Genomic DNA, 19567 nt, shown 5'->3' on the forward strand with positions numbered 1-19567 from the left:
AGGAAAATCAAAACCAGTACCTTAAACAGATCAGCAATGTCTGGATACAACAAAACAGATCTCAAAAAGCTACTAAAAAAGGCATATTTAAGACAAAAAAGATCACCAGATAAGAATGCTACATTTTCTCCATCATATGTAGTGTTTCTTTTGGAGCTGATTATGGTTCTTTGCAGCAATGTCTTTGCGCACATGGTTAGAACTTACAAGAACTCAGTTCCTCACATCAAACTCAACATCATCATTATCATCAGTCACTACATTGTAGAACTTTCCAACCTTTTCATGATCTTTCAGGTAGGGTTTGCTTCCTCATTTAATTTGCAGTATGTACAGTAACAATTGGACAAATCAACATTTTAAACTAATTTTTACCTAGGGAGGATTTATGATTTACTGCTCAATCATCTCCCACATACCAATGTTCCTAGCAATGTCACTTAATTCTTTGATGGATGCTATAGGCTTCATCGGTGTAGGACTTTCGGTTGAAATAGCAATTTTGAAGTTGTTTGCAGTTATTAAGGTAAACCATTTTTTATTGATTTAAAACTGTAATCATTAGTCATAAGAAACTATCAGGACCATCCAACTTATCGGCAGATAGAGCCAGAAGTACAATATAACATACAGAGTCAGACTTAGTACATAGTCATAGATATTATTGTCATTACTGTATTAAACATTTGGGATTAACATAGTATACCACCATCTTCTTCAGTTTGGGCGTTTTCTTGGCTATGATCCAGTATCAACAGCAAAGTGGTTTCTAGTCTTTAACTGCATCCTGTATCTTCCACCAACAGTTACTCTTCAGTACTTACATGTCAGTAGGGGTAAGATGATATGAACAAGATGTTATTTCTAACTTTAATGGGACTGTAAAAGAAAAATGAAAGGGGGTATAGGCTGAAACCTAAGCATTTTAAGAGTTGATTGAGATCCATGAGAGTTCTATCTGATGTTCCTATCTTGAGATATTGATAGAAAACTGTGTCAAATCAATACGAAAATCTATATATATATATAAAATGTTGTTTAAGAATAGTAGGTTTTAACGAATCATATTCAGCAAATACAACAAACCAATCTGAAAACAACAATATCCCAGAGGAGGAGCATAAGATACTTAGGTTTGCTCCTATTATTATTAGAATTTAATAATTAATAGATATAATTGATAATATAATAAATACTTCCGTATCATGCGACCAGAACTCCCACCAATGGCAGGCAGTATCACCTGACTCTGTCTGTATCACATGACCAGTATACTGCACTGCCATTGGAGGAGTTCTGGTCATGTGACATGGATGCATAAACAATACTATCAATTATATGTTTTATAAATCAAATAATAATAGATGCAAACCTAAGTTCCTTAGGCTCCTCTTGGATATTGTCATTTTCAGATTGGATGTTTATTTGCTGAATATGATTAGTTTAAACCTACTCTTTTTATACAAAATTTTTTATACATAGATTTTCGTATAAATTTGACACAGTTTTATATCTATTTCTTGAAACAGGAACATCAGATAGAACTCTCATGGGTCTCGATCAACTCCTAAAATACTTAGGTTTCATCCTATACCCCCTTTCATTTTTCCTTTACAGTCCCTTTAATTATAAGAGACAGATGGCAAAACTAGCATAGGAGCAACAATGTCGGCTCAAATAAAGATCACACATTGTCAATATTTAGGATATGTTACACCTATGAATGCTTACCTGACTGGCTTGAGGGCTTCTGAAGGTTTGAGTCCCTCCACTGTACTGCTCGCTGTGCATGCAGGAGTTGCAAGCTTAATAATGTTCCTTTCCAACATGTACATAAACTACTATCTAGACAAACACCACAGTGCTGAGCTCACAAGGGCGGAAAGAAATAATCCATCAAAGAAAGTTTTCAATCTAAAGAGCCTATCAATTACAGTAGCTATGTTATTCACAGCTCTCCTTGTCCTAATCTTCTTTCAGCAGAGGGAACAGCAGTTTCCTATTGGAGGGGTAATGCTTAGTCTCCTAGCAACATTTGTAAACCTTCACTTTGCTCAGAAGAGGCAAACGGTTGACTATTTTGTGTTCTATCTGCAAAAGCAAAATTTTAAGTTAAACTTTACTATTCAAATGTCCACATTCCCAGTTTCTCTCAATCCAATCCCTATTAGAGTTGGTCCCCAACCATATCCCATTGAAATATAAAAACTTTACCCCTCACTACCCACATAGATCCCATCTGGCCTATATTTAATGTTAGTGCATAAAACTTGTCAGGGCCACTCTACAATTGGTATTCTTGAGGAGCTGATACCAAAAATGTTGTATATTGTACGATACGATTAAACTAGAGATGGTACCAGGAAAAGCTTGTATGCTACCAGAGTAGGGTTTCCAATCGAAATTTTTTGCATGAAAATCCTGCAATAATTGCGCAAAGATTTTCTTAAGTTTTGAGTAAAAATTGCACAAAATTTCGTTATAATTTCGCATTGGTGCGCAAAAGCTATTTTGCGCAAATTATTGAGAAAATCTTGCTTTTTGCGCTTTCATTATTCCTGCTATTTAGTTATTTCAAGCTATTTCGGTTTTTCAAGCTATTTCGCTAAATTTCGAGAAAAAATTCTAGGAAATGAATTAATGTAAAGCTAATCCAATCCCACGCTTTACTCCGGTCCGCTCTCACCCGTACCTTTGGCGATGGACTCACTTCAAAGGTTTTAAGTAAGTCACCATTTAATTTAAGACAATTTGGTACAGCCGATAGAGATAGGTAACAAACAAACAGACACCCAAACAAGAGAAATGTACACATCTTGTGATGTCACCTCTTTAGCGTTTTTTTCAAAACATATTTATCATAACAAATTTTTGTTTAAGAAAGCAACCAACATTTTTACCGTGTCAAACTATATATATATAATCATATAATAATGAAATAATTGGTCATGAATAAAATATTGTAGATATGGCAGTTGTTTTTTACTGAAACTAATTCACATCATACTGTTCTATATTTAAATCTTTTATATATTTGAGCAAAATGTCACGAAACAAATATTACTTTTTTCGTATTCATGCGGAAAATCATGCAAGAATGATGACTTTTATTATGTATTCATCCGCAATTTCGTGCAAAAAAAATTATTTATTTCGAATGAATGCGTAATTTCATGCAAACCTGGTTTCGTATTGATACGAAAATGATGCGAAATTTCGTGCAAATACGCGAAACTGTTTTACAAGAGAATCGTGGAAACCATATACCAGAGGCAGCTTATGGGAGGGAGAAAGGGGGAATGTCCCCATCCCTAAAAACAATTGGGGGGACGTTGTCCCCCTGTCTTGAAAAATTAGGAGTTCAAAAAGATAGAGCAGGCATGCCATCTAGCCCTTCAATTTTAATTTTTAAGAATAGATTCAAAAATATCTCTGGGGAAAAATTTGTTGACATGGGGGGGGGGGGAATGAAAATTTTTGGTCAGCTTCCCAAGCTATAATTTATCCCCCCCCCCTCCTCCTGGAAAATATCATAAGCCACCCATTTATACTACTGGTTTGAATATTGCAAGGATTGCAAGGATTGTAAGTATGGTTACCAGATAGACAATACCCCAAAATACGACACATGATTAAGTTTCCTGTTTTGGAATGCTTGGGTATGATACTCCTTGACATATCAAACAAGACGGGTGGAGTTTTGGTAGCGTCAATTTGGTAAGGACAATTTGGAAATGACAATTTGGAAATGACAATTTGGTAATGCCAACTTGGTAAGGTGACAATTTGGTAATGACAATTTAGTAATGACAATTTTGTAAGATCATTTAAGTGACAATTTGGTAATGACAAATTGGTAACTACAAAAAAATGACAATTTGGTAATGACAATTTGATTGCTGCATGAAAATGACGATTTGGAACTAGATAAAGTGACAATTTTGTGACAACCAGGTTTATAACAACAGAAAAGAGACTGTTTGGTGACTACATATCAGGTTGCAAAGATATAGGATTTGTTTGTTGCTAGTTCTAAGTTCCTTTAAAGTCTAAGTAATTTTTGTTAACCTCTAGTACATTAGATGTGTATTTAAAAAATCTCATCAACGATCAAACAAAACACAATAGACTGTACTTGGGATTAAATGAATAATTGATAAAAAATTACATTATGTTGGTTTAGACAGTTTTTGGGCCGAGCAATGCGGCTAGGGGGCGGAGCGCGGCGGCCTCTTAAATATTGAATAATGTGCTGTTTCTTTCATTATTTTGGGTTAGCTGGGTTAAAAAGTTTAGGTGCCAAGCGCTGCAACTAGGATGGGCTAGGGGGCCGCTACCTGCGGCCTCTTAAATGTTAAATATTGAGCTGTCTCTCTCATTATTTTGGGTTTGAGCCGAGCACTGCGGCTATGATGGGCTAGTGGGCCGACTTAGATTAAAACAATATTTTTAGAAAATGTTGAGAATTTTACAATTTTTTTGGCGCATTTTACATAATGTCACTTTACCTAACCTAACCCAACATAGTTTAATTAATTATTTATTAATAATTGCAAATATGTATACTTTTTTATTAAAATTTTCATCCTACTAAATTATCATTACCAAATTGTCATTACCAAATTGTCACCTTAACAAATTGGCATTACCAAATTGTCATAATCAAATTGTCCTTGTCAAATTGTTATTACCAAATTGTCATTACCAAACTGACATTACCAAAAATCCGCCCATCATTAATCAATGCCCGCCAATAATGGCTTGACTAGCCCTTGAATAATGTTTGAATGAATCTTGTAGTTTAGGTGTAACTGTAATTTAGAGGGAAAAAAAATATGATTAAGATTATAAAAATAAAATTCTTTTCCTATTATATTAAAATTGTTCTTTAATGTGTAGACAACTTATTCTCTGTAGCTGATAAAGTCACTGAACAACCCAAAAAAGAATTAATGTATAAAATAAAGCATTTTGCTCATAAATACTCACAGAGTTTAACAGTTTAACTTTATACTTGGATACATTTCTAAGATTTCAAAAGAGAAATTGTGTATCTATCTGAATAGCTCACTCCTAACATTCATTGAATCAACCTCACTCTCACTCCTTCATGTTTACTTTCAACACGAACCTTCAGATGGCTTGCTCTAATTGCAACATAATCACATACTACAGAGCAAGCATTTACATTGTAATTTTCGGCAAGAAAACATTTCAGATTCTAAAATTTAACATTTTTTAAATTTTCGGAAAAATACATTAAGCGTTAAATATAAATATTTACACATTAACAGATTATCAATATTATCATTGATGACAAACATAAATTGAGGGATTTAAATGTCGGGTAAATGAGTAGTTAAGTAAAGTTCATCATAAATTGCGAAAAACCACTTTTTTACTAACGCATAATATACCAAAAAAGATATTTATCATTTATAGACCACAGTATATAAGAACAATTAAACTTGTACTTTAAAGAACAAAATGTTTTTCTTCAGATTTAAAGGGACTGTTCACTTATTTGGGTAATTTCAGGGTAAATTGGCATTAGTCTAACTATTCAAAATTAACTCTGGCCGGTAAGAAAAGAATTAGCACTAAGGTGTAATTTTACTCACTACTTAGTTACTTATTTATGTAAAAAAGCTTTATGCTCATATATTTATACATGTAAGCTTTTACTTATTATTTTAAAAATAAGAATACAAATATTCTTGAAAACTAAATTATATTCTTTAGATTAAAAAATGCCACTAAGGAGTAGTATAAACAATGTAAAGTTGAAATAATTGTAAAATAAACAATAAACATCTGTTATACATTAAAATTAAAAGAAGCATTTAATATTTAGGATTAAATTAAATGGGTGAATTTACAAAACTAAGATATCAATTAATATTACTTTTATCATGTAATCTTCATAACAAACTAACGTTGAATTACAAAGACAGCTAATAATTATTAGTAACATGCCTTTTTTGACTGAAGTGGCAACATACTCACATTATTAACATTAAATTATACATTATTTCATGTTTTCTTTCTACATGAACCTTCAGATAGCTTGCTCTAGTTGCAACATACTCACATGCAGAGCAAGGATATCTCACTACTTCATGTTTACTTTCAACATGTCTCTTTAGATCACGTGCTGTAGTAGTAGTATGCTCACATTGCGAACAAGGATATCTCACTCCTTTGTGTTTACTTTCAACATGTCTATTCAGATGACATGATTTAGTTCCAGAATAATCACAAAGAGAACAAGGATATCTCACTCCTTCATGTTTACTTTCAACATGAACCTTTAGATGTCTTGCTGTAGTTGCAGCATGCTCACATTGCGAACAAGGATATCTCACTCCTTCATGTTTAATTTCAATATGAACCTTCAGATGACTTGTACGAGATGCAACACACTCACATTCAGGGCAAGGAAATCTCACTCCTTCATGTTTACTTTCAACATGTTTCTTTAGATCACTAGCTGAAGTAGCAGCATGGTCACATTACGAACAAGGATATCCCACTATTTCATGTTTTTTTTCTACATGAACCTTCAGATAGCTTGCTCTAGTTGCAACATACTCACATGCAGAGCAAGGATATCTCACTCCTTCATGTTTACTTTCAACATGTCTCTTTAGATCACTTGCTGTAGTAGTAGTATGCTCACATTTCGAACAAGGATATCTTACTCCTTCATGTTTGCTTTTAACATGTCTCTTTAGATCCTTTGTTGTAGTAGCAGTATGCTCACATTGCAAACAAGGATATCTCACTCCTTCGTGTTTATTTTCAACATGAACCTTCAGATGATGTGCAGTAGTAGCAGTATGCTCACATTGCGAACAAGGATATCTCACTCCTTCATGTTTACTTTCAACATGTCTCTTTAGATGGCTTGCTGTAGTTGCAGTATGCTCACATTGTGAACAAGGATATCTCACTCCATCATGTTTACTTTCAACATGAACCTTCAGATGATGTGCTGTAGTAGCAGTATGCTCACATTGCGAACAAGGATATCTCACTCCTTCATGTTTATTTTCAGCATGTCTCTTTAGATCACTTGCTGTAGTTGGAGCATGCTCACATTGCAAACAAGGATATCTCACTCCTTCATGTTTATTTTCAGCATGCCTCTTAAGCCTCTGTGAAGAAGTTGCAATAAACTCGCATTGAGAACAAGGATATCTCACTCCTTCGTGTTTATTTTCAACATGAACCCTCAGATATCTTGCTGTAGTTGCAGCATACTCACATTGCGAACAAGGATATCTCACTCCATCATGTTTACTTTCAATATGAACCTTCAGATAACTTGTTCGAGTTGCAACATACTCACATTTATTACAAGGAAATCCCACTTTACTTCTCTTAGTTCTCTTCGGTTCCGGTTTAAAAACTTGATCCATGTTTGCTCCTGAATAGATACACCTGTTTATTTTTATTTAAATGTTTATGCTAGACCTTACAAATTCAATTGATTAACTGTAGTTATCATTATTATTATTATATTTTTTTTATTCATTTTAATTTATTGTTTAAAATATAATATTTCTCATTACTTGAATCCTCTATTTCAGGAAAATCAGGATCAAATACAGGTTGGCTCTCTTCCGCATCTAAACAGATTGAAACAATTTAGTCAGGGTTTAAATATTTTTTAAAATTATGCCTTTCGTTAATTACCAAACCTATCCTACCACCCTCTTTTGCGATAGATAATTTTTATAAAGGGGATGTAGGAGATGTCCTATTTGATGAGGTTGGGGAGGGAGGGGCCCTGCCTTAATTTTTGGTTCAAATCTTCCAATTTTTTTTAGCTGCACGTCTAATTAGTGTTCGAATTTCCTTTAAAACAAATTGAATTTTCATGACCTCTAATGACCTCAGCAAATAGAAAATTATCAACTATGGCTTTATGCATATCAAACGAAAGCTAAGAACTCATGGAATACTGTAGCAGCAACGAATCTAGTGTTTGACGCTCTAATGAACTCTTACGAACTCTAATAAAAAGAAAATGTTTTAAATATGGCATTATGTATATTCAACAAAAGCTAGGAACCCAGTGATTACAGTAGTAGAAACATATCTAGTGCTTACCCTTTAATGACCTCTAACGACCTCTAACAACCTAAAATGACCTCCAAAATGAAAATGTATGGCTTTTTGCTTATCCAACAAAAGCTAGGAACTGGGCCAGGGAATACAGTAGCAGCAACACATTTAGTGTTTTACCCTCTAAGGACATCTAACGACCGCAAACAACCTAACATGACCTCCGAAATGAAGATGTTTTAAATATGGCTTTATGTATATCCAACAAAAGCTAGGAACTCAGGGAATACAGTAGCAGCAACACATCTAGTGTTTTACCCTCTAAGGACATCTAACGACCTCAAACAACCTAACATGACCTCCGAAATGAAGATGTTTTAAATATGGCTTTATGTATATCCAACAATAGCTAGGAACCCAGGGAATACAGTAGCAGCAACGAATCTAGTGTTTTACCCTCTAACGACCTCAAACAACCTAAAATGACCTCCAAAATGAAAATTTTTTAAATATGGCTTTATGTATATCCAACAAAAACTAGGAACCCAAGGAATACAGTAGCAGCAACACATCTAGTGTTTTACCCTCTAAGGACATCTAACGACCTCAAACAACCTAACATGACCTCCAAAATGAAGATGCTTTAAATATGGCTTTATGTATATCCAACAATAGCTAGGAACCCAGGGAATACAGTAGCAGCAACGAATCTAGTGTTTGACCCTCTAATGACCTCTAATTACCTCCAAAATGAAAGTTTACTTTAGTTAATATTTTTATAATTAAACTCTCTCCCCCCCACCTCTTCTTAACACCCTTGTAAAATATTCTTTTTCTTCATTTGTTTTTAACAATATTTAACAAGCATTTTATTTAACCTCCAATATTATACAAACATCCCCCCCCCTTATTAATAAATGCAAGAATAAAGAGAAATTAAGTTGGTGAGGATATATAGATGACAACTGTTTAAAATCAACCCATTATGTAAAAATTATATACCGAGCTATGAAAAGTTCCGCGGTTTAAACGAGTTCTCCAATCATAAGTTGAGGAAAATCAGTCAAGGAGTTCGATAATTTTGATCAAACATTATAATAAACAAACCCAAGTTACCACTTGATATATTTCGATATTTTAAATATTTTTACTTTTAATTTTTGTTAAAATGTAAAATTTCTAATTACCTGAATTCTGTTTGTCATGTTTAATGATTAGCTCAGTGTGTAAATGAGGATCAAATACAGGTTTATTCTCTACAGTTTCCTGTATTTCAGTCTTCATTACATCTGAACATAAAATTCACTTAAGGTGTCAATATCATTTTTAATCATACCTCCCCCCCCCACCTTAGAAATATGTTCTTTGAAGCTTTTCCAAGCTTTTATATTGTACTTTCCGGCAAAAAAACACATTTTAAATCTAAATATTTACATTTTTACGTTTGCCAAAAAACATTAGCCATTATCTTGTAAAAATTAAAATTATTGAATTTACCTTGTGTTTCTGTATATTCCATCTTTACTTCATCTTTATTTAGATTAACAGTACATGTTTCTTCTACAGTAGAGGAGGGATGAATTTCTTCCTTGATGGAAACTTTCTCTTCTTTTATCTCAAACTCTTCTTTATTAGCCTCCGCTATTATATCTGTAAAATACATTCAGCGTGAAATATAAATATTTACACATTAACAGATTATCAATATTATCATTGATATGACAAACAAAAATTGAGGGATTTAGATGTTGGGTAAGTGTATAATTAAGTAAAGTTCATCATAAAATTGCGAAAACCCCCTTTTTTAGCTTTCTTAAAAAACGAAAAAGCTCAAAGGAAAAAATACAAAAACCAAGAACATATTCCATTAGAAAAACAATTACAATTAACGATGGAATGAATGCCTTTATTTAGATTATTGCTTTGATTTCTTTGCAACAAATCATATACCAAAAAAATATTAATCATTTATAGACTACAGTATACAACAACACTTACTTATACTTTAAAGAACACAATGTTTTCTTCAGATTTAATGGGACCGTTCACTTATTTAAGTAATTTCAGGGTAAAAAAATACCTTAATAATTCAATGATAACTCTGACTGGTGAGAAAAGAATTAGCACTCAGGTGTAATTTTAAAATCATGTTAGGTGGGGGTTTGGTAACTTAGACCAATGTAAAGTATTATTTAGCAGAATAATATTGAGAATTGAAATAAAAAATAAAAAAGAGTATTTGAAAGAAAAAATAATATTTTCTTCAGATAATAGAAAAGGTATCACGCAAGTGTGATTTGAAATAAAAGTGGGATAAATTGGTTAATTTACAAAACTAAGAAATCAATCAATATTAATATTATTATTTTTTCTATCTTTATAACAAACAAGCATTGAATTACAAAGACAGCTAATAACTATTCGTAAACACTCAAAACAGCCTACCTTGGTTAGGCGGGTCCAAACTGCAAAGTAAATTGTGATTGCTTATTTGTAATATCTCATGCTTTGTAGTTGAATAAAAATATGAAATAAAATATGAACATGCCTTATATATATGAACAAGGATATCTCACTCCTTCATGTTTACTTTCAACATGTCTCTTTAGATCACCTGCTGTAGTTGCAGCATGCTCACATTGCGAACAAGGATATCTCACTCCTTCATGTTTATTTTCAACATGTCTCTTTAGATATCTTGCTGTAGTAGCAGCATAGTCACATTGCAAACAAGGATATCTCACTCCTTCATGTTTACTTTCTACATGAACCTTCAGATGGCTTGCTCTAATTGCAACATACTCACATGCAGAGCAAGGATATTTCACTACTTCATGTTTACTTTTAATATGTTTTTTCAGATCATTTGCCTTTGTTGCAGCATATTCGCATTGAGAACAATGATTTTTCACTCGTTCATGTTGATTTTCAATATGAATTTTCAGGGTAAAAGCTCTGGTTGCAACATACTCACATTTATTACAAGGAAATCCCACTTTACTTCTCTTAGTTCTCTTCGGTTCCGTTTCAAATCCTTGATCCATGTTTGCTCCTGAATAGACGAAACCTGTTTATTTAATTGTTTATGCTAGACCTTACAAATTCAATTGCTCAACTTAGTTATCATTATTATTAATATATATTTTTTTTTGATTCATTTTAATTCGTTGTTTAAAATATAATATTTCTAATTACCTGAATCCTTTATTTCATCTTTAATGATTAGCTCAGTGTGAAAATCAGGATCAAATACAGGTTGGCTCTCTTCCGCATCTAAACAGATTGATAAAATTTAGTCAGGGTTTAAATATCTTTTACAATAGATAATTTTTATAAAGGGGATGAAGGAGATGTCCAATTTGATGGGGGGGGGGGGGGGTGGCCGCCTAAATAGTGTTCAAAATTTCTTAAAATAATTTGAATTTTAATGACCTCAAAAAAAAGAAAATGTTTCAACTATAGCTTTCTGCATATAAAACGAAAGCTAGGAATTCAATGAATACAGCAGCAACTAATCTAATGTTTGACCATCTAATGACCTCTAACGACCTCTAATAGCCTAAAATGACCTCCAAAATTAAAATGTTTAAATATGGCTTTATGCATATCCAAAAATGCTAGGAAAACCCAGGGAATACAGTAGTAACAACGAATCTAGTGTTTGACCCTCTAATGACATCTAACGACCTCAAACAACCTAAAATCACCTCCAAAATGAAAATGTTTTAACTATGGCTTTATGCATATCCAACAAAAGCTAGGAAAACCCAGGGAATACAGTAGTACCAACAAATTTAGTGTTTGACCCCCTAATGACCTATAATGACTGCAAAAATGAATTTTTTTACCATGGCTCCTAGCTTTTGTTGAATCATCTTTGAGAATGAACCTAACAGATATCCTAAAATCATAAAACCCTTTTTTCTATTGTAAATAAAAAGTAAATTTGAACACTAATAAGGCGTGCAGCCAAAAAATTGGAAGATTTGAACCAAAAATGAAGGCAGAGACCCCCCACCCCCTCATCAAATAGGACATCTCCACCATTCCCTTTAGTTTTTGCTCAAATCATATATTTTCCAATAAATTCACAGTGAATTTCTGTGCAGGGGTAAGGTTTACATGGTGTTATTGTTATTTCTATTTTTATAACAAAAATTTTTACACAAAATATTTTCAAAAATATTAAAAATCTAAAACTAAATCTAACTGATGATGATGCTCATATTATTTATAAAAAAAACTTTTCAAGTTTACATGTATCCTCTACAATAGAAGAGGGAAGAATGTCTTCCCTGATGAAAACTATTTCTTCTTTTATCTGAAACTCTTCTAAATCTAATTCTTCTTTAATAATCTCGGCCATTCTATCTGAAAATAGGGATGGTGTAAAAAAATAAAATAATAAGTTTATAAATAATAATGTATAATAATAAAAATAAAAAAAACAAGTTAAATTTAATAACAAAGTATAATTCAATTAAACAGAAAAACTCATATTGCGGAAAACAGATAAAAATGAATTAAATAATTGCTTATTGTACTACAGAATAAAAAAAAAGTTTAATACAAATTAAACTTATTTCAAAAAATAACTTTATCCAAATATTGAGTTTGAAAAGATGACCAAATTTTTAAATAAATACAGCTACAGATGAGACAGTTCTGAATTAAGAAAAATGCCATGAACAGCTGACTTGTGTCGGTAGTTATGTAAGACGACATTTTAATGTTTACAATTATAATACAGGGTGTCCCACGAAACATGACCTTTAATAAATAGCTATTTTTAGTTAAACAAATCTTTTGATTAGTTATATTTTACTTTGAAATCAATTTTGATATAACATGACTCCCATATATTTTTATTGATCTTTGGTATCAAACAACTTCATAAATTATGGAAAAAGATATTCTAAACTATTCACCAACTGTCATGTTTCGTGGGACACCCTGTATGTAACACGACATGTAGGCCTCTCTTTAATGAAACTACTGCTACTACTACTGTGATGTACAGCTAACATATCAGAGACTCAAAGAGCAGCTCAGTAATGTAACTAACATATCAGAGAATCAAGGAGCAGCTCAGTAATGCACAACTAGCATATCAGAGACTCAAAGAGCAGCTCAGTAATGTACAGTTAACATGATAGGGAATCAAGGAGCAGCTCAGTAATATAAAGCTAACATATCAGAGACTCAAAGAGAAGATTGGTAGTGTACGGCCAACACACCAGAGAATCAAGGAGCAGCTTGGTAATATACAACTAACATAACAGAGACTCTAGGAGCAGCTGGATTTGAGAGACATTAGAAGCAGCTACGGTATCATCCATGATTACAGTATAGGAGATACTGAACTGGAGCAGCTAAACGAGATATCAAGTTGAGGGAGCTGCCTAGCTAGATACTGAACAGGAGCTGTATATGAAAGAAATTCATAACAGTTTCTAACTTTAATTATAATTCCAGGCTCAAAGAAAAGAGTTGGAGAAAAGAAAGAGTCAACAAATGGAATCTGAAGAAAGTGAATAATTAAAAGAAATCTCCAGGTTCCATCTTGAAACTCCTTCTCATGCCCTTAGGAGATTAAGGAAGGATGGAGATGATGGAGTCAAAAAGACTACCAATTTCAGAGGATGTGGAACCAGAGGTTTCAGGCTCCGAGGATGGAGGTTTAGAATCTCCGAGGACGGAGGTTTAGAATCTCCAAGGACGGAGGCTTAGAATCACCAAGGACAGAGGCTTAGAATCTCCGAGGATGGAGGTTTAGAATCTCCGAGGACAGAGGTTTAGGGAAATGGAGTCTCCAAGCCTCAGAGGCCAGAGGATGTGGAACCAGAGGTTCCAGCCTCCGAGGTTGGAGGTTTAGAATCTCCGAGGACAGAGGTTTAGGGGAGTGGAGTCCCCAAACCTCAGAGGTCAGAGGATGTGGAACCAGAGGTCCCAGCCTCCGAGGATGGAGGTTTAGAATTCATAGAGTATGAGTTGGGAACCTCCAATATCCCACACATAATATGAATTATGGATTTTCCTTCTAACCAATCAGAATGAACTCTATACAACTTTTTGAATATTTGTTTTCTTTTTCTAAAATAGGAGAATCTTAAATGAATACTAGGTATATAAGCTTTACTTGACTCACTTTGGGGTCAGTTCATATAATCCATTTGGATAAGTTAATTCAACAGTTAAAGTTTCCATTCAAGAACTCCATTGTTGTATAAGTACTTTTCCTTGTTAATTAATAATTTCAATCTCTGATAGCTATTTTCCAGAAAGTTTATAGTTTTGGACTCTAGCTGTCTGTCCTTTTAACATCTCAGCTTATAAAATAGATATCTATATGATTTGTGTTGAATGTAAAACCTATAATTATATATATATATATATCTATTCCTATATTGCTGTAATGTTGACTCTAACTGTACAATGAGAACCTCAAATATTTAATAAATGCACTTTCTTTGTTAATAACATCTATTCAGGATTATTTAACCAAAACTTTTTGAATCATTAGTAAGGTGAAACATAGTTTATCAGATATCTGGGGTGAAGTGAGAATTATTGAGATATTTAACAAGGGGTTTAAGTCTTTCAACAGTGCTATAAAATAGGATTATTCAGGGATTTGAGTCTGAAACAGTAGTATTATTATTTTCATAGTAGCGTGGCGCTTTTATTTAATTCCATCTAATAAAAGTTTATGGCGAGCATTCTTAGTGGAAATCAGAAGTCCTTAAGAAGATATAATTACATTGCTAGGAAATAGGTTTTTTTCAGGTACCTTTTCAAGAGGAAAGTTCAGCTGGTACAGAGCAGCTGAACGAGATATTGAATTGAGGGAGCTGCTTGATTACACCAGAGGATTCTGAATATCTGGACAAAATGTTGTGAGGCAGAATTGAAATGAAACAAATATAATTGTATCAATAAAAGATAAACTAATGAATGAATCTTATTTATTCATACTCTGAGAGATAGGTATAGAACTATAGGGATTATATGAAAGGAACAGTTTATGAAATTGGTACTGGGATCGAAAGTAAAGCCTTTGCATTAACCCTTATTGGAAGAAGGGCAAATGGTGGACCTTGACGTCCCTAGAATTTATATTTGGAATTTTAATGATATAAAGATTACAACTTTAATCACTTCAACTTTTTCTAGGGGGGGAGCCCCCCCCCAGGATATACATAGATTCAGACCCCCCAGCCTGTATAGGGTTAAAACATTTTATTTAACCTCCACATCCTAATATTATGCCAACATCCCCCCCTTATTAATAAATGCGCAAGAATGAAGAAAAGTTAAGTTGGTGAGGAAATATAGATGAAAACTGTTTAAAATCATTTTATTCTTACGTGCAGAATAAAACCAAAATTAAATCTAATGTTGGTCCACTTCTGAAGCAAAATGGAGAAATAAAAAGTGACGACATTGAAATGACTGAACTTCTTAATACATATTTCAGTAGTATTTTTTCAGCAGAGGGGGACGGTCCCATCCCAACCCTGTCGAGGCTGACAAGTGAAGAAACTCTGTCGACTACTTTTTTCGATGAGTCTGATATTATTGAGAAGATTGACAAGATGAAATCTACAACTTCTCCTGGAACTGACGGTATCACTTCTACAATACTCAAGGAATTAAAAAACAGTATTTGTAAACCTTTAGCAATAGTTTTTAACAAATCCTTGTATGAAGGCTATGTCCCTGAGGACAGGAGACTAGCCAATGTGACCCCAATTTTTAAGAAAGGTGTTAAATGTAAACCTGAAAGCTATCGTCCGATCTCATTAACTTCCCTTGTCTGTAAAACCATGGAGTCCCTCTTACGGGATAAAATTGTCGACCATTTACAGAAAAATAATCTTATTAACCCCAGTCAACATGGTTTTATGAAGCAGAAGTCCTGCCTTACTAACTTATTGGAGTTTTTGGAGGTCATAACCAGCCTGCAGGATGAAGGTCATTCTATGGACATTATATTTTTAGATTTCTCAAAGGCTTTTGACAAAGTGCCTAAAAACAGATTGCTTAAGAAACTTAAAGCTCATAGTATAAATGGTGATATTTTGAGATGGATCGAAGCTTGGCTTTCAAACAGGGGGCAAAGAGTAGTTTTGAATGGCCAATATTCAGAATGGAAACCTGTCTTAAGTGGTGTTCCCCAGGGATCGGTGCTTGGTCCGATCCTTTTTATCATCTATATTAATGACATTGACTTACTTTGTGCACAAATTTCTGTGTTAAAAAAATTTGCTGATGATACAAAACTTGCCCAAAAAATGTTAAACGAAAGTGACAAAAATATATTACAAAACTGTCTTAATAAACTTTGCGATTGGGCTGAAACTTGGGGTATGATGTTCAATGTTGATAAATGCAAAGTTATGCACATTGGAAATAGAAACCCCTGCTACACATACACCATGAACAATCAAACCCTGTCAGAGATCAACGAGGAAAAAGATATCGGAGTTACTATGCATGCAAACTTGAAACCTTCAGTGCACTGCAACCAATCAGCTCAAAAAGCAAATGGTATATTGTCACTTACTTCTAAAGCATTTCATTATAGAGACAAAGTTACATTCATCAATCTCTATAAGCTTTATGTGAGACCTCACCTAGAGTTCTCCGTCCCAGCTTGATGTCCTTGGAGTGTAGGAGATAAAGAAACTATTGAAAAAGTGCAAAAAAAGGCGGTTTCAATGGTTTCAGGACTCACTGGCTCATCGTACAGTGAAAAACTAATAGAACTCAATTTACAATCCCTTGAAAATCGAAGACTCCGCTATGATTTAATTGAAACCTATAAAATTATTCATGGTGTTCATAATGTTAATAAATGTACTTGGTTTTCAATGTTAGCAGTTACATCCAATAGGATTACAAGAATGTCAGAAAATCCTCTTTCACTTAGTGCAAAATTTTGTAGAACCAATATTCGTAAACATTTTTTTAGCCAAAGAGTTGTTTTTCCATGAAATGATTTACCCTGTGATATAAAAACTGCACCAACGTTAAATACTTTTAAATCCAGATATGATGAATATGTAAAAAATTTCTAATCTAGTTTATTTTGTTGGGACAAAAGGAGCCGAAAAAAGATTACTTTAAAAGAAAACAGAAAGGCCAAATAAGAATAAAAAAATAATCTATGAAAAAATTTTAAAAAAACATGTCAAAAAATAAAAAAAAGAAAAAATGTCAAGGAAGAGAAAAAATAAAAACTCTACCAAAAGAAAAAAATAAATGTCCCTTATTTTTAATCTTGATTCACTGGATATTCGTAATTATTGAATATAATATACTCTGTATATTAATGTGATATATGCAACCATATGAATATCATGACAACAATCGGAAATTTTCTTATATACTCCCCCAGGAGTCCTGAAAATAATCCTAACATAAACATAAACAAACCAATTATGTAAAAATTATATACCGAGCTGTGAAAAGTCCCGTGGTTTAAACGAGTTCTCCAATCAAAAGTTGAGGAAAATCAGTCAAGGAGTTGGATATTTATGATCAAAACATTATAATAAACAAACCCAAATTACCACCTGATATATTTCGATATTTCAAATATTTTCACATTTAATTTTTGTCAAAATGTAAAATTTCTAATTAACTGAATCCTGTTTGTCATGTTTAATGATTAGCTCAGTGTGTAAATCAGGATCAAATGCAGGTTTATTCTCTACAGTTTCCTGTATTTCAGTCTTCAATACATCATTTTTGTTTATTTCATTAATAATATTTTAATAGTTCAAATGAAAATAGTTTAATGAACTAAAAAATAGTTCAAATGAGCAATATATTTACTCGTTTGAACTATTGTTCATTTCAACTGCTCACGTGGTCCCACACGTGCAGTAGTTGAAATGAACAATAGTTCAAATGAACAATAGTTCAAACGGCAGTAGTTCAAATGAGATAGCACCCCATCATTTGGTTTTATGTAAGGTATAAAAGAAGTAACTAATCAAAATGTCGTCTTCTATGATGTTCTCAATGTACACTGTGAACTCTTGAATGAATATATACATACAACATTTGAAAAGTACAACACTATCTTATATCTTTCTACATTCGTTCCGTTAAGAGCTTGGCTCTAGAGAATTGCAATAGGTAATTTCCTAGTATACGATTTTTGGACCCCCCCCCACCCCCAAATTACCACCTGATATATTTCGATATTTCAAATATTTTCACATTTAATTTTTGTCAAAATGTAAAATTTCTAATTACCTGAATTCTGTTTGTCATGTTTAATGATTAGCTCAGTGTGTAAATGAGGATCAAATACAGGTTTATTCTCTACAGTTTCCTGTATTTCAGTCTTCATTACATCTGAACATAAAATTCACTTAAGGTGTCAATATCATTTTTAATCATACCTCCCCCCCCCACCTTAGAAATATGTTCTTTGAAGCTTTTCCAAGCTTTTATATTGTACTTTCCGACAAAAAAACATTTTAGAATCTTAATTTTTACATTTTACGTTTACCTAAAAACATTAGCCATTATCTTGTCAAAATAAAAATTATTAAATTTACCTTGTGTTTCTGTATATTCCATGTTTTTATCATCTTTATTTAGATTAACAGTACATGTTTCTTCTACAGTAGAGGAGGGAAGAATTTCAAACACTAGATTTGTTGCTGCTACTGTATTCCTTGGGTTCCTAGCTTTCGTTGATAAGCAAAAAGCCATTGTTTAAACATTTTATTTGTTGAGGTCATTAGAGATCATTAGAGGTCATTAGAGGTCATTAGAGATCACTAGAGGTAATTATAATTCAATTCAATTTTTTTTTTGAAAATTTGAACACGAATTAGGTGTGGAACCAAAAAATTGGAAGATTTAAACCCAAATTAAAGGCAGGGACCCCCCCCCCTCATCAAATAGGACATCTCTTCCATCCCCTTTGGTTTTTGCTCAAATGATATATTTTCCATTTAAATTCACAATGAATTTCTGTTGTTAGGGTAGCATGGTGTTATTTCGAGACTTTTTACATAAAATTTGTTTTCTTAACTTTTTTTCACAAATATTAAAAATCTAAAACTAGATCTAACTGATGATGCTGAATTTGGATTATCTCATAGTCTGACGAAAACTTTTCAAGTTTACCTTGTATTCCTGTACATTCAATCTTAATATCATCTTTGAGTAGATTAACAGTACATGTATCCTCTACAATAGAAGAGGGAAGAATGTCTTCCCTGATGAAAACTATTTCTTCTTTTATCTCAAACTCTTTTAAATCTAATTCTTCTTTAATAATCTCGGCCATTCTATCTGAAAAATAGGAATGGTGTAAAAAATAAAATCATAAGTTTATAAATAATAATGTATAAAAAATAAAAAAAACAAGTTAAATTTAATAACAAAGTATAATTCAATCAAACAGAAAAATTCATTCAATCAAACAGAAAATTCATATTGTGGAAAACATAAAAATGAAATAAATAATTGC

General features: G+C 32.7%; 1 protein-coding gene across 4 annotated transcripts; it reads right to left on the reverse strand.

Moving 5' to 3' along the window:
- Positions 1–6122: 6122 nt before the first annotated feature.
- LOC111700693 (transcriptional repressor CTCF) lies at positions 6123–19385 on the reverse strand. 4 transcript variants are annotated; one of them, XM_023471694.1, is made up of 8 exons: positions 18645–18804; positions 18337–18438; positions 11266–11343; positions 11045–11122; positions 9568–9720; positions 9258–9359; positions 7575–7631; positions 6123–7429 (listed from the first exon to the last, which is right to left on the reverse strand). In XM_023471694.1, exons 1-8 carry the CDS (start codon positions 18799–18801, stop codon positions 6513–6515), a joined length of 1644 nt encoding a protein of 547 aa, XP_023327462.1. In that variant the 5' UTR covers positions 18802–18804; the 3' UTR covers positions 6123–6512. The 4 variants fall into 4 exon arrangements, with proteins under 4 accessions (XP_023327462.1, XP_023327463.1, XP_023327464.1 ...); XM_023471695.1 differs by lacking the exons at positions 18337–18438; positions 18645–18804 and adding an exon at positions 19222–19385; XM_023471696.1 differs by lacking the exon at positions 18337–18438.
- Positions 19386–19567: the final 182 nt, after the last annotated feature.

The sequence above is a fragment of the Eurytemora carolleeae genome, unplaced genomic scaffold (genome assembly GCF_000591075.1).
Source record: "Eurytemora carolleeae unplaced genomic scaffold, Eaff_2.0 scaffold413, whole genome shotgun sequence".
In the NCBI taxonomy this organism is placed as follows: Eukaryota; Metazoa; Arthropoda; class Copepoda; order Calanoida; family Temoridae; genus Eurytemora; species Eurytemora carolleeae.